The sequence below is a fragment of the Narcine bancroftii genome, chromosome 6 (assembly GCF_036971445.1).
Source record: "Narcine bancroftii isolate sNarBan1 chromosome 6, sNarBan1.hap1, whole genome shotgun sequence".
Classification (NCBI taxonomy): Eukaryota; Metazoa; Chordata; class Chondrichthyes; order Torpediniformes; family Narcinidae; genus Narcine; species Narcine bancroftii.
In genome coordinates, this window is record NC_091474.1 from 62,395,061 (window position 1) to 62,418,688 (window position 23,628).

The window sequence follows — 23,628 nt, forward strand, 5'->3', positions numbered from 1 at the left end:
GGCATGTGAAAAAGTGAAAATGTTTTGAGAAGATCTAAATCAGATATTAAATAAAATCACAAAAAATAACATACCAAAAAATCCAGAGATCTTTCTTCTAAGTAATATAAGAAGTAAGGAATTAGGTCTCAAATTGGATAAAGCGTAAAAAAGATTTATTACGATAGCCTTAACAGTAGCAAAAAAAAATGTATAATGTCAACTTGGAAAATGGAAGAGAGCATGAGTATACAGCAATGGTACATGGAAATGAATAAATGTATTCCATTGGAAAAAAAACATATAATTTAAAAAATAAAGCACATTATTTGAACAAATTTGGGAACCATACATGGAACATAACAGAGAGGGCTTGCCTCGGACCTCCACCCCCTAAAATGGTAAGAAGTCAAAATGACTTGATCCAGTGTGTAAAAGTAGATGACACATTTTTCTTGTTTATTTTTCATTGTGTGATGACATTGTTAAATGGTTTTATTGTATTGCATATGTTGAATGTTTATTGGTTTTGAAGGGGGGAGGGAAGGTAGGGGGGGAAAAAAAAAGGAAGAAAATGCCACTGTGTATATTTAATGAGAAACGTTTGTATATATTTTGGTTGATATGGTTCACAGTATGAAAAATAAAAAATATTAAAAAAACTTGGTCATGCCCTAAAGTGAGGCCTTTCTGGGAAGATTTGAGTAATTTCCTAGAAAAAATACTACTGGAATTCAATACCCTGATTTATTTTTATTGGGGAATTTAGAAGACGTAAGACCTGAGGCTGTCAAAGTATCAATTAAAATTTGTTAAGCTTACTTTAGCAGTGGCAGGAAATGCATAGCTGTTGCTTAGAAATCTGATTCGCACCAAGTTTAGCCTGCTGGAAGATAGAAATGCATAATTGTGTTCCCCTGGAGAAGATCACCTATAACCTCAGAAACCGGTATGATGGATTTTCAAGAATATGGAATTGATACATTGGGGTAAATCTTTAACAATCCCCCCTCCTGTCTCTCCCCCACCCCGGTGCTCACAGCGCCGAGGACCCTAGATAAGTCAGGTTATTTGTCCCTTGATGGCAGTGGGATTTATCCGAGGTGAAGCCAATCTTTTCTTTTTCTTATTCTTTCTCTTTTCTTACTTTTTCTTCTTGTTTATTGGGGGTGGGGATGGGTGGGAGGGTTCCTCTTATTTTGTTCTTTTCTCGCTATTATCTTTTTCTCCCTTCAGTTCAACATGGACATTGAATTTGCAAGATAAGGAAAAGGATGAAATAAGCTGTAAACCCATTTAGAATTATTGTATTATTTCTTTCTTTATAATAATTGAATCACATGTTGACTCTCTTCTCACATTCTTTAATATTGACGTGCTGATCGATATTTAAATTATTTTGTTAATATTATTGATATTGATCTTTTTCTTTTTGATTATTCTTCGTTTTGACTGCATGTTGATTGAAAATTTTAGAAAATGTATACCTTTGATGTAAGCAAAATACAACATGGATTTTAACAGTTTTAATAGTTGTTCAGAGTTGTAGAAACGCAGGGATCGACATGCAGCTTGGACAACCTACTGTGTTGTATATCATTAAGGTCTTTTCCTCACTTTACCATCAAGAGTCTTGTGGTGACTCGTCATGAGCCACAGGAAAGGTTATCGAATGCTTAAAACTCCATGTTATTACAGTTCCTACACTCAGAATGGACAGTGCCCAATGTCAGCCAAACATTGATACACTTCAAACAGTGCCCCTCATTTTATTTTAAAATTAGACTGACTTAAGTGCTCCATTTATGCTGAGCAGGTCAGCTCTTCTTGCTCATTATTTTGCACCATGTGGTGCAGGTTTGCACTGTAGGATACAGTAGTGCAATTGTTTCAATTACTGGACTAGCAGCCAGAGTTCTACACCACGGATCCACAGGCAACTTGTTTAAATCCACATGGCAGCTGAGGAATTTACAGTGCAAGAATTAAATGAAAATATCTTAGTAATTGTATGCATAACTTGATTGGATTGTAGCATAAGGCCAACTGGTTCACTATCAGCAATCTGACAACAAAATTTTTACTTAGTCTAACCTACATGTGATCACCTCTTTATCGAGCCTCCTTAGTTCCAGGACAATTCCTGGGTTGCCAGCAACAGACACATTCCATCAATTCCAGACATACTAATTAAATTACCTTTTGGGTACTTATTCTCTTCAAATACCCTCTGAGCAGTGAGTTTTTACATCCAGTACTGAAATATTATTGTTAATAGGACTACATTAGTTTTCCACAATAGCACTATAAGAGCTCTGATGAAAGACCAGTAAAAAATTGACTGTTTCCCTCACTCCAGAAGCTGCTTGACCTGCTGAGTATTTTGTTCCATCTCCAGCATGTGGAGCATATTGGTTTTGAATATGGTCTTAATGCTGCTTTAGTGCAGTGTGTGGAGATCTACTCGGGAGAAAAGTATGCACCTCTGTGTAAGCACAAAGGATTGACTGGCACTTGGAAACTCTTTTGGAATTCTGTTCATGACTCAAATCCAGAAACCTGCTCCATACAAACCACACACACGCCCAACCCCCACTTTCTCTCTCTTGGTTGAGGTGATAAGCTGTTGGGAGAAGGAACGGTGCAACCTGCTCAAGGAAACACACAAAATATACACCACAGTCCTTAAATCCAGAAATTAAAAAAACCCAGCAATTCCTACATTTTAGCAGCATGCTGGAATCCAGAAGACAATCCTACCTGAGCTCAGGATAGACATTTTCCAAGTACCACTTGAATGGTTTACAAGCCAACTTTTTTTTCAGTTCCAGTCTGCTTTGAATGCTAAAGGAAAAGAAAAATTGTATTTATATTGTATCCTCTGAACTCAAGAAGCTCAAGAGTCTTTCAGGCAATTACCTCTTTTGAAGTATGCTGTCTGATGTATTAGATTTGCTTGGAAATTCTCACTGGGCTAAATAGCCAGATAAACATTTTGTGTTGATGTTGTTAAGGGATTTAAAGTAGGCAGACCACTGTGTTACCTTGACTATAGGTACCAAGAATTTCCCTTCTCTTCAAGACACTGCCAGCGAGATTGTGCACATCGTAGGAGAGGGCAGGTAATTTATAATCTCATCCAATAATCACTGGATGTTCAGATTTCAAAGACATCATTTTAGAATCTTTGTGATGTTGTCTAGGTTTTTTTTTCAACTTTTTAAAAGACGGTCAGGCCTTTATTAGGAGTCATAAGCCCCTTTTCACACTTGCATCCCACTAAATTGGCTGTTCAGTGTCCTGGGATAGGAATGAGGGTTTGGCTTTTCACATCTGATCACTCCTAACTGAAACACTGAACGCTTTCACTCTTGCAAGGAGCCAACCCAAGGATTAGGACTGTTTTACCTTCTTCTGGTGATGCAATGACACATCGAATGATGGTGGACCTGCCCTAAATCCTGATCAATGTATTATGGTCTTATATTTGAACAAAATTAATCATGCCTAATAATTAACCCAACACCCAACCCCAACCAACCAATTTTCCCCTGCAACCGTGTCTGCCTGTCCCGCATCGGACTTGTCAGCCACAAACGAGCCTGCAGCTGACGTGGACATTTACCCCCTCCATAAATCTTCGTCCGCAAAGCCAAGCCAAAGAATAACACAGTATGAGCCCTTCAGCCCCTGTTGTTGTTGTGCCAACTTATATAAACCTTTATAAGGGACCTTTGGAAAGTGTGAGCAATAAATAGCAATAGCGGACAATTCTTAAACAGGGTGGGAAAGTTAGTAGCACTTTAGCACTCAATTTATACAGCTTGGGAACGATTGTAGCATTATTGCGTACAATTTTAAAAGTGTAGGAAAGTTAATAGCAGTATCGCATACAATTTATAAATACTTTGGGGGGAAAAGTGATGGTGGACCTACCTTCCCAGAATTCCATGCGGCAGAGAAAGGGCTGTATGCCTGGCTGCATACATGGAGCATTTATAGAGGGGTTTCTCTGCTGCACGGCATCTGGGAAGGCAGGTCCACCATTGCTTCCCCCCGCCCCCCCACAGTCTTTATAAATTGTGTGCTATAGCACTACCAATTTTCCAATGCTGTTTAAAAATTGTCTGCTATTGCTACTTATTTCCTCTCTCTCTCTCTCCTGCACCCCCCCCCCCCCACCACCACTGTAACTTTCCCATGGCAAAGGTTATATCTTCATTTTAATCTTTTCTTCCTTCAAGTTCCTGCATTCACGCAAAGACTTGGGTCATTTCAATCCCACAATGCAATTACCTGTTACACACTTGCCTGATCTCAACGCCGGCGTCAGCAGACACCGGGGATTGTACCAAGGGTTGAGGCTGTCAATCCCCGGCGTGAGATGATGTCATCTGACGCCGGCATTGAGCTAATTTTGCTTTCACACTAGACACTTTAAAGACCGATTGGCGGTTGAAAGGAGCTATACAGAAAGATAAAAATTAGATAATTTATACTGCATACAAATTGTTGGGCAAATATGATTTTCCAAATAGTGAAATTTACGATTGTGAAACAGTTGGTAGCTGCTCCTTTACAAGATACAGGTAAATTCAATTCTCTGATTTAATTGAATGAGCGGGGTGGGGATTGGGGGGGGGGGGGGGGGTTACTTTCTTCATTACCCCAGAACTTCCTGCAAGAAATGTGTCTCCTAGGTCACATTGGTTTGAATGACTTTTGGAAAGGAACTAGTGAAAGAGGAAAACACTCACTGCTGACACTCGTCAATAGAAGAATCAACATTCTAGATTTAGAATGTCCTCTTCCTACCAGTCCAGGCATGATGTACGTCACAGGCTTGCGAAGAACAAATGACTTGGACTCTTTAGCTCTTAACATTGTCCATCACTGAGAATCCATTTGTCTCATGTCTAGATCTATTGTAGATGAACTGCTTGGGCTTGGATGATTCTGTTATCATTTTATTACAAGGATCGGAGAGAGTAAACCAAATAGGATCATGAACTTCCATGACTGAACCTCCTCACTTGTGAGGAATTGCCACTGTTGAAAGTGTAACTATTCATGAATCAGATTCTTAAACATAAGAGCTGCTGGCTCATTAGATAATCTCTCTTTGATTTGATGATCCCTCTTTTCTTCTATATTTTTGCACCTTCCTCTAATAGTATTGTTGTGGTGGACTTTATTATATAACTTAAGGCCAAATGACCAAGAATAAAAGTACCTCATATTTGTCAAGGTCATCATGTTGTGAGATCCATGACCCCTGCTCACTAGGTTCCTTAGTTTAAATCCTGCACTATACCATCACATTCTGAACGAGCACCCTTTCATTCACAGGCCCACATAACCAGTGACTCTCAATAGTTTTACAAGGTTCTAGCTATTGCTGGCTAAATAATCTCCTAAAATAAGACAAAAAAAAAATAATCACCAATGTTAAATTACAAGATGGGTTTCATCAACGTTCCTGGACCAGAAAGGGGAATGTGGTGATGAACACAGGGTGTGAAATTCTGCAACTCTTGCCCACAAAAGGTTGTCAGGACTCAAAGTCAGTAGAAAATGCCACATTGGAAACACATTTAGTGACAAATCCTCCCTGGCTCCTACAGGTTTGCTGGTATCTTCAGCCAGTTGGTAATAGGCCATTTCCTTGTGCCTTCTATACCCCTTCAGCCAGTTAGTAATAGGCCATTTCCTTATGCCTTCTGAGCCACAACAACTGGAGAAGGGGGGGGGGGGGGTGGGTGGGAGAAACTGGGCAGAGCCATGAGGCAACCTGGTGGCTATTCTACCTGCAGGTCGCTTGTGGGAACCAGGTGTTGGAATTGGGATCCACGAGGGTACCGGTGACGAGCAGCGCTCCCGAAAGGCCTCAGTTTCCTGATCATATCAGGGGTTGGGGACCAGAGTGTCTTGGATGCTTGGAGTTCGGGTTCAACACTGGACCGGACAGGAAGCTGTGTGGCTTCGGAGGTTATACAGGTGCACAGGAAGTAATGGATGGCGAGATCCACAGACACTCTGTCTCTGAAGGGATTCTCTTTTGGTTCTCTTTCTCTTGACATTGGCACTGGACTAGTGGCACCTCTGTGTGCCTTCACAGGGTGATCAATGAAAACGAGTTTTGTGCACGTGACAATAAAGGAACCTTGAATCTTTCTGTGACCCTCCCCCCCTCCCCCCACATATTGTGTTTGTACATTTCCAATTTACAAACAACTATCACGAGTGAAACCCTTATGTAATCCAGGGACTTGCTGTAGACAAGATTTCACTGTTGCAGGATTCAAGGCCGATAGATAGGGATTAAAATGCATCCAGACTTGGCCTGAATGGATAATAGGAAAATCTTGAGAAATGCCCTCATTATTCCCACAAAAACCAATCAAGAATCCTTGGATGAATTTTGTGTGTGAATCGTGCTTTCCCAACGCTGTCAGATAACAATACACAAAAGGCAGAAGCATTATTCTGGAAGAACAGTTCTTTAATCTACTGACCCGATCACCATGGATTAATTCGTGATCAGACCATTTTGGGAGAGTGGAGTTGCAATGGGAAGAGGTTAAATGGGGGGGGGGAGAGTTAGAAGAGAGTTAGGGGAGTAAAACAGGGGTCGCGAGTTCTTTCCTTGCTGGGGGCCTCATTTCCGTGAGGGGCACTGGACAAAGTGCCAACTTGGTCATCCTCATGGTGGACAAAGTTAAAGAATTTCATGTATGTTACATTCTAAGTGTAATATTATGTGACAATAATGAAACCTTTACCTTTAATCACAACCCTAGATGGGGGGAGGGAGCAGGGTCAAGCAGTGCTAGTAGGTGGCATCACAAGGTGTCTCTGGGGAATGAAAGAGGTGGCTTCAGGTGCCTTGGACCTGGTCAAGCAGAGATACCCATCCGTGGGCACAACTGCCCCTTACGTTGCCATGATGCAAGCCTGCTACTTCATGGTCGTCTGCCCTGTTTACATATCTTGAATGCACATTTGCCTTTATGAATGTGGTGCACATGATTGGACTCCTTTGCACAATCCCCAGGGGCAAGCGTACCAAATACAAGGAGGACCAGTCCACTCCTTCGCAAAAGACTCAGTTGGTAATGATTTCAGCGATGTGATGGTTAAAAAATATCTTCCAGGTGCCTGCATTTTATCTGTTTACTGAACTGTGAAAATATAGGCCTCAGTTATCGTACAATCAATGGAACATTTGTTTAGCGTCAATGACCAGAATCCCATAAACATCAATGAGGTAAAAAGATTTGTCATGGTTTAAGAGTGCAGTAAACTACTAAACGACAGAGATAAAACCCATTCTCCAACAAATTATTGTCCAATAAACATTAAATAAAAATAATGGGAGATAAGTGCTAAACAGATCCCTTTAAACAGTGTAACCACGAGCTTTACTCACTTGCCAAAGGGCACATTACGCGCTGAAGGGACTGCTGCATAGTAGAAGTTCTTGAATTCATCCATCCACACCTCAGCTGCCCTGCGAGTGTTTCTTTAAAAGAGAGAAAACAAAATTTCATTCTTTCTGAAAGACTTTCTCTCCAGCGCATAATCAACTTCAGACGGTTAAAATTTCTCATGAGGGATGCTCCCAGAATCAGGATCCGCATTCGAGGATAGCAATTAAAAGGTCACAGTGATAGTCCCCAGAATGGTCAGCAAGGGCTGCACTCGGTAATGTTGCAGAGGGAGAATACTCATGCAGAATAAAGCAACAGAAGCCAGCCGTACAGCCTCTCATGCCTGCTCCATTAGTCAATAAGATCTACACCTCAACTCCATTTTCTGTCTTTGCTCCAAGTCTCTTGTAAATCTTGCCTAATAGAGGGAAAAAAAATCATTGATGTCAATCTTATAGACAGAAATTGGAACAAAACGGAGAAATTTGTAGCAAGCTGAAAGATTTTTTTCTGCTATTTGGGTGTGGTGCAGGGGAGGTTCAGCAGACTGATTCTGGAAATGATGGGGTCTGCTTCGGAGGGGAGGGTGAGTAGCCAGGGACTACACTCATTGGAGTTTAGAAGGATGGGGGGGGGGGTGGTTGGGTCATCTTATGAGATATACAATCATAAAAGGAAGTGGTAAGATAGAAGCAGGCAGGTGGTTCCCACTGGCAGGTAAGATTTAGATCTAGATGATATAACCAAGATTTAAGACAAATATAAAGAAGAACTGCTTCTCCCAGAGATGAGAGAGTCTGTGGAATTCTCAGCCCAAGGAAGCAATAGAGGCTGCCTCAATGAATTTATTTAAGACACAGATACATTTTTCAATAGTAAAGGAATTAAGGGTCATAAGGAACTGGTACTGAGACCATGGCCAGATTAGCCAAATGGCATAGCAGGTGCAATGGACAGATGGCTTGCTCCTATTTCTTACATTCATGCATTTTATAATCAAAACATGTCTATTACACGCTCCAATGCATCTATTCTGTATTCATTCCGTGTCGGCAAGCCGTTTTTGCTATTCCCACTTGCCCCCTGCACTGTGCAACTTGCTGGGTCTGTTCAGAGAGCAGTTGAGAATCAACCTTGTTTGTGTTGGTCAACAAGGTCACAGTTCAGGCAAGGATGCCATTTCCTTCCCAGAAGCATATGAATGAAGAACATTGGTTTTCAAGGCAATCTGGTAGTTTCATTGATACTGTTATCACTGTTGGTTACTGGGGTAATTCAAGGTGAGAATGGCCAGTGGGGCAGGAAGTGGGGGTCATTGCTTCATTCAGCAGATTAGACTTTAGAAGGATGAGGATATCACTGATGATAATACGACCTCAGTTTTGTGGGGGAAAAAAATCTAGTGTTGTGGTGAGTGCAATGCTCCAGCACTGTCTGTAAGGAGTTTGTATGTTCTCCAAATCTGTGTGGATTTCCGCTGGGTACTCTGGCTTCCTCCCGCCTTCCAAAAATGTACAGGGTTTGTAAATTAATTGGTGTATTTGGGCAGTACAGGGCTCATGGTTGGAAGGGGTTGATACCACGCTGAGCCTCTAAAAAACAAAATTCGGATAGCTCGTCTGAGAACATAAATTTAGGAAGATTTCATTATAATTTAAGGGGGATTTCGTTGTAATTTAAAAGAAATTATGGAGTTCGAGTAGGGAAAATGAAAAAGTTTGATTACAGAAGAGCTGACAATCAGACAAATGATAGAAGATAACGAAGACAAGATATCATCAGGTACAAAACAATTGATCAAGGAGGTGAGTTTCAAAGAACAAGTTAAATGAGCAGAGAGAGGGAGAGAGGCATGAAGCGATTGAAGAAGGGGATGGCTTAGGCACCCAACAATTCAGCAGTACCTACATCTCCTCCATTTCCTGCTCATCTGCCCTGGCCCCCCCTGCCCCAACCTAATAAACACAGGTTTCCCTTGTACGTACCTACCATCCCAACAGTCTCCACATCCAACACATTATCCCCTGCAATTTCTGCCACCTACAACATGATACCACCATGAGGCACATCTTCTCCCTCTTCCCCTCTCTGCCTTTCCCGCTCCCTCTGTGACTCCTCCATCCACTCATCCCTCCCACTCCAATCGTCCCCTCCCGGCACCTTTTCCTGTGGACACAGGTAGTGCCACACTTGTGCCCAAACTTCCTCCCTTTCCACCATTCAGGGCCCCAGTCCTTTCAAGTGAAGCAACACGTGTATCCAAGGGAGTCACCTGCTGCATCCCACTGTGACCTTCTCTTCATTGAAGAGACTGGGTGCTGACTGGGAGATCGCTTTGTTGAGGACCTGCACTCTGTCTGCACCAGTGACAGAGATCTCTCGGTGGCCAACCGCTTCAATTCCACGCCCCACTCCCATGTTCATATGTCTGTCCATAGCCTCATGTACTACACTCCAAGAACACCCGTAAATTGGAGGAACGTCACTCGATTTTCCATCTGGGCACTCTCCAACTGGATGGCATTAACACTGACTTCTCCAGTCTGCTAACCTACTCTCCATTCGCCTTCCCCTCCCTTTCCCTTCCACCCCCCCCCCCCAGCTATCCACCCCACTTCCCTCTCTATTTACAGAGCCATCTCTCCTCCCCCTGTTTGCTGCTGTGTCCTCCCGCCCTTATCCACCTATTACCTCCTGCCTTTGGAACTGTGCTCCTCCCCTTACCATTTTGTTCGGGCACCTGCCAATATTTTTCCATGAAGGGTCACAACCTGAAACGTCAGTTATGTATCTTTAACTTTGCTATTATAAAGTACATTGTTTGACCAGATGAGTTTCTCCAACATTGTATTTTTACTTAATTAGGCAGTAGAGATCAGAGAGACAGAGGTTAGATTTAGGAAAGTGGCACGGTGTTCGAGGCACTGGAGAAACTCTCAGAGATAGGTGAGCGAAAGGATTTGAAATCACGGGTGTGATCAATAAGCATCAGTAAAAGCTACCTTGCAAACACAGTACCACTGCCTCCTGGAAAAGTGTAGGGATGTTGTTTGCGGAATACGTGGCCAACCCGACTACAGGGAATGATTTCAAGAATGCCTCCGCATTGCCATACCCGAAAAGAAATCTCTGGAAGAGAAAACGAGTGTACAGTTCACAGAAAGTGAATTCATTAGCTGCTTTTCAATTGCTTAACATTACAGTTATCACCCTATACCTTAGACTAGCTGCAAACTCAAGATCAATGGAGCGGTCACATAACTGGATTACAACATAGCAAACTTGCCGATTCTACATTTATGTCCTTGTTCGAGAGGTCTTGTGATCCTTGCCTCCACATTAAAGTTTATCCATATATCAATAGATTGTAATATTCTGTTCTAGTTGTGACCATGTAAAGGTTTGACAACATAACCTCATAACCTCGATTAGCGTAGCGGTTAGTGCAGCGCTGTTACAGAGCCAGTGATGAGGACCAGGGTTTGAATCCTGCACTGTTTGTAAGGATTTTGTACGTTCTCCCCATGTCTGCATGTGTTTTCCCCATGGGATCCGGTTTCCTCCTACCCTTTGAAAATACAGGGGGTAGTAGGTTAATTGGGTGGCACGGACTTGTGGACTGGAATGGCCTGTTACCATTTCTAAATTTTAATAATTTAAATAAAAAAAGTAAATTTTAAAAACTGTTAGAGAGCCATTTTATGGAAACGGAGGAGAAGGGGACATGAATGACATGTGGAAAACTCGAGTCATTTGAATTGTTTATTGTCATGTGTACCAAGCTGCAGTGAAAAGCCTTTTTAGTGTGCTATCCAGGCAAGACAAGTTATACATAATGTGAAACAAGAAAGTCTGCAGAGGAGGTGATTGTAGTAAATACACAAAAGTGTTGGAGAAACTCAGCAAGTCCCACAGCGTTAATAAGAGGCAAAGATATATACCTAACCAATGTTTTGGGCCTGAGGCCTTCATCAAAGTAATATAATGCATATGTTGTGATACATAGTGCATTGGATAGTGAATGAATAAAAACAAAGTGATGGGTAAAGTGTTAAAGAGGAAAAAGTACAAACAGTGCAAGGCATCATTTTTTACTAATAGGAGGTCTGTTCAGAGTCTGATAACAGGATGAAAGAAACAGTCCTTGTATCTGAAGGGTTGTGTTTTCAAACTCAGGTATCTTGCTTGAAAGGAGAGAGCCACGGTGAGATGTGTCTCGTTAATATGTTGGCTGCTTTTCTCAGGCAGTGGGAGGTGAAGATAGAATCGATGGAGAGGAGTTTTGAAAGGTAATAAGGGAAACTGAGGACATGCCAATTTCCTCAGGCCTCTAATGAAGTAGAGGCGTGGGGTGTGCTTTCTTGACCAATGTGGTTGAACCTGGTCAGGCCATTGTGGTATTTACTCGCAAAAAACTTGGTTCTCCACCATCTTCTCTTGAGTGCCATGTGCTGCACTCCATTTCCTGAAGTCAATGACCACTTTCTTTTGCTGACACTGAGGGAGAGATTGTTAACCTGACTCCTTCTCCTTCCAGCACAGCATTTCATCAATATTTGAGATCCATCCTGCAACAGTGGTGTCCAACTGCAAACTTATAGATGGGAGTTGGAGTGTTCTCTCTGTCTCTCTCCCTCCCTACACAACTAGCCAAATACAAAATGTGTAACTTAAACTCCTTTCAGGATCACAGCATCAAGCAATTTTTTTTTCAAAAATGTGCCCCAGAGTTAATATCCTGTTTGCTAATCCGGTTGTGTTCACATCAGTTTCTAGTGGTTCAGTCAAGTCACCTTTAGTTGTCATTCATTCCATGTTTGCAAGGTAAAGAAGACATAATGCTTTGCCAGGACCATGGAGCATATTTTCATAAACATAGGTTAGAACAGAAGTTCAACACATTTAAAATATTAACACTTGTACATTAACAGTCCACAGTACCCAATCCCCAAATGTTCTGGGAGTTATGGAGTCTTATGGCTTGGGGGAAAACACTCTTGCCCAATCTGGATGTAAGGGCCTGAGTACTGCAGTACCTCCTACCAGATGGCAGAAGGGAAAACAGTTTACTTGAGGGGTGTGTGGAGTCTTTCACAATGTTTATTGCCTTTCACCTACGTCGTGTGTTGTAGATGTCCTTCATGGTAAGAAGAGAACCCCCAATAATCTTTTCCCTTGATTTCACTATCCTCTGCAGGGTCTTGTGGTCTGAGGTGGTACAACTTCCAAACCAGGTGATGATGCAGTTGCACAGGATGCTCTTGATACATCCTCTGTAGAATGCAGCAAGGGTGGAGGGTGGGAGATGAACTTTCCTCAGTCTTCACAGAAAGTAGAGGCACTGCTGGGTTTTCTTGGCTATGGAGGTTGTGTTAAAGGAGCAGGTGAGATTCTCTGCCAAATGCACAGCAAGGAACTTGATACTCTTGACAACCTCAACAGTGGAGTCGTCAATGGTCAGAGGAGTGTGGTCCCCCTGGGCTCTCTTGAAGTCAACAAGTGTCTCTTTTTTTTTGATGTTCAGATACAGGTTGTTGGCTCTGCACCAATTAGTTAACGACTGCACTTTATCTCTGAATGCTGACTCATCATTCTTACTGATCAGGCCCACCACAGATGTGTTGTCAGCGAACAATGTGGTTCGAGCTGTGTTTAGCTGCACAGTCATTGGTCAGAAGAGTGAACACCAGTGGACTCAGCACACAGCCCTTGGGGGCCCTTGCGCTTAGTACGATGATCTTGGAGATGTTGTTACTGATCTAGACTGCCTGAGGTCTCTCCGACAGGAAGTCAAGAATCCAATTTCAGAAGGAGGTGTTTAGACCCAGCAGGCTCAACTGGTTTATAAATAGCTTTCGAACATACGAGTTCTTGTTTTCCAGTTGGGTGAGGGCTAGATGGTGGATAGTAGCAATGGCATCATCCATAGAGTAGTTGGGTCTGTATGCAAACTGCATGGGGTCTAGTGACGGGGCAGCAGGAGCTTGATGTGCCCCATGTCGAGCCTCAAAGCCCTTCATAACGATTGGCATCAGGGCAGTAGTAATCGAGGTAGGACACAGATGACTTCTTTGGCATGGGGTCAATGGTGGCAATTTTGAAGCATGTTGGGACCAAGGAGCTTCTCAGGGAAATGTTAAAGATGTTGGTGAAAACATCCACCAGCCGAGTCACAAATCCCCTGAGCACTCTGTGAGGAATTTTATCCGATCCAGCAACTTTCCATGGGTTGACCTTGCCTACCTCTCTCTTCGCATGAGCCACTATAAGACACAGCCCCATATCATTTGGAGGAGAAGTGGTCTTCTTCACTGCCACGTCGTTTCTCTCCTCAAAACATGTGTAGAAGTTGTTCAGTGCATCTGGGAGGGAGGCATCACCAGCACAGGCAGATGGTGCAGTCCTGTGGTTGGTGATGTATTGGATGCCCTTCCACATGTGTCACGTATCCTTGCTGTCCAGGATATGACTGAACGTGCTGGGCATGCACACACTTTGCTTCCCTAATGGCCTTAAACAGCTTGACTCTTGCGATAGGCAGGGCTATCTTGTTGTCTGCTCTGAAGGCCACATCTCAGTACCTGAACAGCACCTCTGCTGATATCCATGGGTTCTGATTGGGGCAAGTTATGATGGTCTTGGGCACAGTGACATAATCTGAACACTTATTCAGGATGGTATGGATAAAAAGGGTTGGGATAGATCTAAAAGTAAATGGAAAGCGGATACTCGTTTTATTTTTTCCGAGGATGATTGGTTAGATATCTGTTATGATAGTGTAACTAGATTGATAAATGCATGTTATGCAATAATTAACTATAATTTTTTACATCAATTATACTTAACACCTGAAAAATTAAAAAAGTATGGTTTTCATGAATCAGATTTGTGTTTTAGATGTGGTAATTCTGTTGGAACTTTTTTTCATGCTGTTTGGTCATGTATACATATACAATCTTTTTGGAAGAAAATTCAATCGTTTTTAGAATACCTGTATAAGATTAAAATACTTTTAGATCCGACAGTATTTTTATTGGGTAGTTTGCAACCTCTGAAAGGCTTGGGATTACATAAGTTTCAGCTTGCTTTTGCATATTTAGCTTTATCTGTAGCAAAAAAATGTATTCCTAGTACATGGAAAGATACAAATATGATTGATATTAATAGATGGCATAATGAGATGAAATATTGTTTAATAATGGAAAAAATTACATATGTTTCGTGTGATAATTAATTTTTTTATTAATAAGTGGTTGTTATATTCAGAATATTTACATTTCAATTTACATTGATTAGATCTTAATATGTATGTTTAATTTTTACTTAATATTTTTTCTTTCTTTATGGCTCTCCTTAGGAGAGTTGGCTGAAGGGGGGGGGCTTTTTTTTCTCCTTTTTTTTTCTATATATAAAAAATAACGTTCATGTTTATGGTTAATTGTTGTATATGTTATGTACTATTTGTTTTTTGAATAAATGAATAAAGTTTTTTAAAAATCTGAACACTTATTGAGTAGCTGGTACCTGATGCTGTATACTCCTCCAGATTGATGAAGTCGCCACCAGCTCCTGCTTCCTTGAACACGTTTCAGTCAGTATGCTCAAAGCAGTCTTGAAGTGTACGAGTGGCCCCCGCTAGCCAGGTTTCAACCTGCTTCCAGACTGGTCTGTATGCTGGGATCAGCATTTCAGAGATGTGGTCTGAGTATCTGAGGTGAAGCCGGGGCTCTGCCCAATACGTGTCGGAAATGTTCATATACACAAGGTCCAAAGTGTTCGCGCCTCTCGTACCAAAGTCCACATACTGATGGAATATAGATAGCTTTGACTTGAGATTCGCCTGGTTGAAATCCCCAGCAATAATGATCAATCTATCGGGGTGTTCAGTCTGCAATTCGTTTATAGCCTCATACAGTTCCCAGATTGCCTCTTTGGTGCTGGCACCAGGGCAGGGGTGGGGAGTGTATGTATACTGCGACTATGAGGACCGTGGTGAATTCCCGTGGTAGAGAGAACGGTCTACATCTGACAGTCACAAATTCCACCAGCGTTGAGCAGTGATTGGAGACTCGTTCTGAGTCCTTGCAGCATTTTGTGTAGATGTCACCGCAGACTTCACCACACAAAGCGGCATCTCTGTCCGCCTGAAATAAGGTGAGTCCATCTAGCTGGATGGTGGCGTCCGGGACCCTGTCACTGAGCTACATTTCTAAGAAGTCCAAAGCACAGCAGACCCCGTACTCACGCTGCAAAAACCTCCAGGGTCGGATGTCATCCATTTTGTTCCCTAGGGAACAGAGTTTGGTGAGCGGAATGGAGAGGAGAGCCAGGCGGCAGGAGTTCGCTTTCAGCCTGGCACATACCCCTGCTCGCTTACTGCATTTCCTCCATCTTGCACACCGCTCCCTTTTTCTCCACGATCCAGAAGTTTTTAGGCCTAGTCCACCCGCCGCAGCAGACCATAGTCACATAGCTTATCCCGCAGATCTTCCCGGAGGTGAGTAGAAACATTTCTAAATAACTTTAAATACTTTTGGCTATATTGTTGGGTAGCCATAGCTATAAAATCTAAAACTATATAACTTTTTAAACAATTTAACTGTACTACTTAGCTATATTCAAAACAAAACAAAAATGGTGTCCTGGAGAGGCTGATGTATCTGATTTCACCCTGCACTCTGCAGTGGGGCAATCACCCAGTCTGGAGTGGGAAAACATTATGCTTTGCTGACTAACAAAAAGGGGAAAGGTTGCTTTCAAATTTTTCATATTGAGGGGGCCACTTGGCCCATCGAGCCTTGTGTTGTCACATCAATCCCACCTTCCCATTTATTTCCCCGTCACATGTTCACTCTCACAACCAGCAGCTCCATGTTGATTATTTTGCCACTCACGTACACATCGAGTAATTTACCTTCTGTCAAGCAAGTCTTTGGGATGCAGGAGGAACCATTGTACCTGGAGGAGTTGGGCGGGGGTGTGAAATCCACCTGGTCACAAGGAGAACATGCAAACCCTACTCTGACGGGAGAGATGGTCAGGGTTGAACTCTGGTCACCAGAGCTGCAAGGCAGCTGGGCTCAATGTTGCACTATGTGGCTGCCTCAGTAAGACTCCGCACATTGAAGTACATTACTATCGCCATTTACACAGTATTATCACAATCAGAACACCATTTGTACCACAGCCGTAAACCTCCTTCATGTATTACAGCAACATGGAACTCCATACCTCCTCTATGGAGAGTGTATGGGACTCCATGCTCCTGGTGATAGACAATCGGCTTGTCTTGACAACTGAAGCCTCAACTCAGGAACAAGGAAACCCGTAGAGTGTTAACTCCAGGAGAGCATCAAAATAAGAAACATCCTCCCATGTTTAACTCAATTTGATTTTAATTTTAACTTAATTTTAATTTAGAGATACAGCACACTAACAAGCCCATGCTGCCCAAATACACCTATTAACCTACAAACATTGTACATTTTGAAGGGTGGGAAGAAACTGGAGCAGACAGAGGAAACCCATGAAGACATGGGGAGAACGTACAAACTCCTTATAGACAGGGCTGGATTCAAACCCGCTGGCTAAATGCTAAGCTAAACCAAGTTGCCCTTACAGCTGTCCCCTGCTCTCTCCCCCCCGGTTCATCTTCTCAACCCTCTTCTCTTGTATTTGACAGTGACCTACTCCCACTCCCCCCTCCCTATCTCTCGGTCATCCTTTGCCCTTTCCTGGTTTGCCAATCTCCTCCCACCATCACCTCTTAATGGCTCTCTCGCTCCACCCCCCCTCTATTCTGACACGATCCCAAACCAAAATGTTGGCGATTTTTCCTCCCCCTCCCCCTAAACAATTCTGCTCAACCTACTGAGTACCTCTAGCAGTTTGTTTTTAGCTCAAGGTTCCAGAATTTGCTGCCTCTTGTAACTCCCATTAGGTTTTATTTAATGCTCCCACTCGCAAAGGTCTGTAATTGTAGTCAAACTCAGGGCAACTAGGTTAGTGTAGAGGGGTGGCATGGTAAGCATAGCTGTTAGCACAATGCTGTTACAGCACCAGCGAACGGGCCCAGGGTTTGAATCCAGCGCTGTCTGTAAGGAATTTTTATGTTCTCCCCATGTCTGCGCGAGTTTTCCCCAGGAGCTCCGGTTTCCTCCCACTGCACAAAAAGTACTGGGGGCTGTAGGTCAATTGGGTGGCACGGGCTCGTGGGCCTGTTGCTGTGCTGTATGTCTAAAAAGATTACCTGAGCTATAAATTTAATATTTCATATTCATTTTACTGTTGTGTACATAAGATACATTGAAAAGCTTTCATTTATTTTCCCTGCAAATGCAAACAAAGAGTCGCCAAGTAATCTGCCGCCGTTATTAAAAGATACATGTCACATTCTAGGGGACGATTTGAAGGTGAGAGGGTGTGAAGTTTATAGGAGATGTGTGGGGTACGTTCTTTTTTAAACACACAGGAAGTGATAGATGCCTGTAATGTAGTGATGGGAGCAGATACAATATTACCATTTAAGAGGCTTCTAGATGGACAGATGAATATGAAGGGAGTGAAGGGAATATGGATCATGTACAAGCAGCAGGAATCTTAGTTTAATGTTGGCATCATGTTTGGAACAGATCCCTGCCAAAACACATACAGGAGTCAAAACTAGTTTGCTGCTCTTTTTAAACATCTAAGTTTACAAAAGCATCAACAGTCCTCGCACTGTTTTACGGTTTCATTCTGAATATTTAACATGCTGAAGTATTACGGATACTTACCCAAGTTTTCCCCACCCCAGACATCCATCATCATGTCGTACTTTCCAAGCTCCTCAAAGTAACTTTTATCCATGACAAAGAGACCTCCAGCTATCATGGGCGTTCTAAGAACACAATGCATTATACATTTACACACTAATGCATTATAACATGTGTTTTATACTTTCAAAAGAGGAATTGGATAAATGCTTGAAAAGGAACGATACTGGCGGAACCACAGGGGAAGAACATAGTGACAGTGACAAAGTGGAGAACTGGTTCAAGGCTGCAGTGTACTAAGCAGTCTCCGGTCCTTGGCGTATCAAAAAATAAGTGGCCAAAGGAATATTTTTTTTGAAACAAATACAAAGGCTTTATCATTGCCTATTAATGCAGCACAGAAACCAGTGGTTTTTTTTTAAAGGAAATAAGTACCAAAAATAGCACAATAGTAATGTGGCTGCAACTTTGCACTTCCATGAGTTTCCTACTGCCCAAAGGTAGCACAGGTAGATATGCAAGAGCACACCATCCACCAGCACATCTCTGCTGTTCAATGGCAGCAGATCAGACCAGAGTACTATTGCTTTCTGGCAATCTCTCCTTTGAACCAGAAAACTGGGCCACGTTTCTTCTCCTAACATTCTTCAGCCAACAGATATCCCACTGCATCTCATATGGATTCAGAAATCAGGGCAAGCACATAGGTTGAAATTACTGTCAGAATTTGGCCGTCCAATTCTTATTGTGCCTGTGCAATTTCACTTTCATCACTGAAAGAGCGAAGGCTACACCAGTGCACCCTAGTTTCCACAACAACATCATCGCTGCAAATTCTGCCCCCAAATGTATTTGTAGAAAATAAAATAGGGATAACAGAGATCTCTACAGAAAATTAACTGAGTGGCATCAAAGTAAATGCAATGCTCCCAGATGGAAGCATCAGGATCTCTGAAGGAAGCATCGAAAACATTTACAGGGAACATTGCTGTTGGAGAGCAGCAGCAATCATCAAAGATCCACACCACCCAGCACCTGCTCTGTTCTCGCTGCTGCCATCAGGAAAGGGGTACAGGTGCCGCAAGACTCACACCACCGGGTTCAGGATCAGCTGCTACCCCTCCACCATCAGACTCCTCAACAACAAACTCAATCAGGGACTCTTACTTGCGCACTTCCTTGATTTTTTTCTCTCTTCTCCGTATTGCACAGTTGTTTACTTTTCTTTATTTGTTTACTTGTGAACATTGTATACAGATTTCTTTTGCACTACCAATAAGTGATCATTCTGCCTCGCCCACAGGAAAAAGAATCTCAGAGTTGTATGTGATGTCATGTATGTACTCTGACAACAAATCTGAAATCTGAGGATGGGACATTCATGTTTCTATTTTGATGGACGTGGCGATAGGTTTTGTGTTGCTACTGATGAGTATACATAGGACACAGAAGAGATAGAGAGGTTGGGTCTTGGGAGAAGAAAACTGAAGTGGGAAGAAAGGCTTCAAAGTCATTGCAAGGTGCTTTGTGTTTGCAGGTCTGAGGGAAGGGACCAGCAGAAAGTGAGACTAGATGCATGCAAATGATTGAATGAATGAGTTAACTGTCGTGAACATAAGCATAATGACCAGATCTTGTTGGATGCAGCGTCCCAGTTTCATAAAGCAACAACAGAAAGACAAAAAAGTTTAAAAAGTAAGAGTAAAGAAAAGAAATATTCATAGTAGGCCGGTAATGCAAACAAAAAGTGTGCTGTGTCATTAGTTCAGACAGATCTTTGGTGGTCTTGTAGTAGTGTCATAGTTCGAGTGATATGGGATGGCTCAAGAGCCTGATTGCTGTTGGATAAACACTGTTCTTGAACCTGGAGGTTCAAATTAAATATAATTTAAGAAATTACATCACAGTATTCAAACAAATTTGGCAACACAGCAGAGAAGTCCCACCGTGGACCTCCACCGCCCAAAATGACAAAAGGAGAAGAAGACGAAATGAACTGACCCAGTATGTAAAAGTAGAAGACACAAATTTCTTGTTTATTTTCATTGTGTGATGACATTGTTTAATGTATCATATATATTGAACGTTGAGTGAGCGGGGGGGGGGGGGGGTAAGGAGGGAGGGAAGGGAGGGGGGAAAAGGGGAGAAAATGACTCTGTGTATATTCAAGAGGGAAATGTTTGTGTGTATTTTGGTCAGTATGGTTCATAGTGTGAAAAATAAAAAATTTAAATAAAAAAAAAACCTGGAGGTGCTGCAAGCAGCGAGAAGAGTGTGGAGGATCTTGTGAAGATTTTGACATATGGAGGTCACGCACAATCCTAACTGCTGGTGAGGAGAGGGAAATCCTTTACAAATATTAATTACAGTTTTCAAATTCCTAGACTGACTTGGAAAAAAAAATGTACTAGGTTCAAGAGACAGAAGAAAAAAAAGCTGGTGGGCAATATCAGGTTATGATCATGGTGCAAGAAAGATGTCCCCTTACTCCATCTGTTGCCTGCTCAAGAGAAGGACAAACCAACACAATGCGCAGTATCTCTAGCCAAGGCTAGAGATGGTTGGTGAGATGCAAGTGGTGTTGGGGATGGGGGAAATGCGGAAAACAAAACAATCGGAGAAATTGGACATCAACAGATGGCCCAATAACAAATTGAATAATGAGAATGCTGTTAAGTTCAATAGGTTTTTATGCAAAATTCTATGGAGTGTTGCTTCTACCCTCTCTGATGAATAGGAAAGATCCCAGGAGGTCAGACTGAGGCGAATGGGGAATCTTTCATGAGCCTCAGACAATCATTATTCCTCAAATAACACTTTCAGAAAGATAATATTTTGCCATTATATTATTTATCATCTTTCATAATTACTGTGTACAAATTGGCTGCTGTGTTGATTAAATTACAATGATCACACTACGAAATCTTCATTCAAAGTAGTTTGAACACAATGTACCACTTTCTTCCTTTCTGTTTGATATTCTCAGAACAGTTAAATGCAGGCATTCTGTGTGTAAAGTTCTTTAACTCTCACTTTACATTTTATTGGGCATTTCTCCCTGCACATTCTCAACTGCTAGTCTTTGGGGGGAAAAAAACGAGCAAGTCAGCCAAAAACCATGATACCAGTCTAACCAATTCCATCTGTGTACACAGTTCATATTACACTATTCCCTGCCTGATCATGCGTCTGTTTACGTCTCTTAAATATTGCCATCGTATCTGCTCCTACCACTTTTCTTGGCAGTATAAAAATAATTTGCCTTGTACAAAGAAATTGGTAATGGCAGCACTGTTGCTGACGAGTAGGGTGTAGGGTGCGGAGACACAGCACTGCTTCGCAGGATCCAACCACTTGGTTCTAATACCAACAGCTCCGTTCAGGCTTTAAACAACCCGTTAAAGGAACAGTCCGTGTTTTTAATTAAAATCCAGCGGAGTGCTGTGCCCAAGATGGCGGCACCTATGCTCGGCAGCAGCCACAGGGGTTGCAGACTCCAGACAAGCACTGGACCAGCCCAGGGCACCAGAAACTGGGAGAACACAACCCGTCCCTCGTTGAGAAGGAGAATGAGAGGAGACATCTCGACAGAAGGGTGACCGTGGCAGCGGACCAGCGACGGGCTCAGCGGCTGAAGGACCCACACAGTCTGTGGCTTGAGGGCAACTTGCGGTTGAAGAACTGCGATTCATGAGGTTGCTGTAGGCAAGGAGGGCTCCCAAAGGGCCTCAGGTGCTGAAGGCTTCCTGATCGTTTTGGAGCTTTGCATCTGGAGCTTGGGTTGCCAATGGATCGAACAGGAGTCTGTGCGGGTGCAGAGGGAGCACAGGGGGCAAATCTACGGACACTCAGTGACTCTGAAGGGGCTCTCTTTTGCTGCTCTTTCTCTCTTATGTTGCTCTTTCTCTCTTACTGTAAGGGGCACCAAGCAATACTAATGGCGACTCTTTGTCTGCATTATGGCAGGGAGAAGAAAATTTTGTGCAATATTACATTTTCAGTATTATTACATGACAATAAAGGAATTTGAATCTTTAAACTTTCTCCTTCACACCTTCAATCAATGTCCTTTAGTATCCCTGGGATAAAAGAGTCTAACCCTTTACATATATATTTCTATTGGGTCGTCCCTCAGCCTCCAAACTCTCCAGAGAAAACAACCCAAGTTTGTTCAACTGGTCCTTATAGCCAATACTTTCTAATCCATGGCAAAGCTCTTCCACAGCCTCTCCAAAGCCTCCACATCCTTCCTGTAATCTGGTGATCAGACACAATACTCCATATGTGGATGATGTAAAGTTTTACATAGCTACAACATGACTTCCTGACTTTAATAACCTGACATGCCATACATTTTTTTGTAACCATCCTATAGACTTGCATTGCCATCTTCAAGGATCTGTGGATTTGAGGCACAAAATCCCTCTGTACACCAATGCTCTTAAGAGTGCTGCCATTTGCTTTCCGCTTGCATCTGACTTCCCAAAATGCAGTATCTCACACTTGTCCAGATTAAACTCCAGATCCTATTTCTCTACCTAAATTTCAAACAGATCTCTATCCTGCTCTATTCTTTGACAACCATTCTCACTACCCGCAACTCCATCAATTTTCACATCGTCTTCAAGCTTACCAATCAGGCCATTGCTTATGTACAAATAGAGGACCTAGCCCTGATTTTGTGGAGCAACACTGGTCAGACCTCCAGTCACTACTCTTTGCCTTCTGTGAACAAGCCAATGTTGTAGCCAATTTACTAACTCATTGTGTCTTAATAACAGACAAGGACAGAATAAAACCCTTTGCTTTACGTACCTAATGGGGCCGATGGGATTGCCCTGACGAGATCGTCTTTGTTCTGGAGTCATGTAATCCCATTTGAAGACCAAATTCCAGTCAAATCCTGCCAAATACACAAGTAAAAGAAATAATAAAACTTTGCTGAAGGAACACATTGAACCATAGTGGAGAAAAATTTACTTCAGTGGAAACTGAAAATGATAGTCATGGTTTGGGAGAGAGTACATTTACATACGGACCAGTGATACATGAGAAATTGTGATTACCTCTATAAATCATTTTTTGGGTGCCAAAAGTCCTCTTAGAACCTACTAGCCATGCTGACAAATGAGATGAAATGTAGCTGAGCCCATAATTGGTGAGGGCTTTTGGTGTAGTAGTGATTTTTTTGTATGAATGCCAAACAGATTTGATGCTAACTCTATACTTAAACAATGCAGTAAGCACTCACCCTTACCCCAGAATCCTAAACACATTTATCATCAGGGTGAGCCATCTCTACTTAAAAAAAAGATCAATTACTTTATTGGTAGATTGCTTTGGCTCCTGTTATTGGGTGCTATTAGAATGGCAATATTCTGCTGGGCTACTAGCTTTGGTGGTAGCTACTCAAAGAGCAGCACTCCGCTGTGGGGGTACAATGAACAGCTGAGCACACAGAGCAG

At 42.4% G+C, this 23,628-nt stretch overlaps 1 protein-coding gene across 1 annotated transcript in view; it reads right to left on the minus strand.

Moving 5' to 3' along the window:
- galnt2 (UDP-N-acetyl-alpha-D-galactosamine:polypeptide N-acetylgalactosaminyltransferase 2) overlaps positions 1-23,628 on the minus strand; it is a 100,553-nt gene that overhangs the window by 15,750 nt on the left and 61,175 nt on the right. The window contains exons 9-13 of the mRNA XM_069885071.1: positions 22,979-23,066; positions 18,185-18,288; positions 10,412-10,538; positions 7,409-7,501; positions 2,740-2,823 (exon numbers count right to left, since the gene is read on the minus strand). Coding sequence (XP_069741172.1) covers positions 2,740-2,823; positions 7,409-7,501; positions 10,412-10,538; positions 18,185-18,288; positions 22,979-23,066 — 496 coding nt within the window. The remainder of the gene's footprint in view (positions 1-2,739; positions 2,824-7,408; positions 7,502-10,411; positions 10,539-18,184; positions 18,289-22,978; positions 23,067-23,628) is intronic.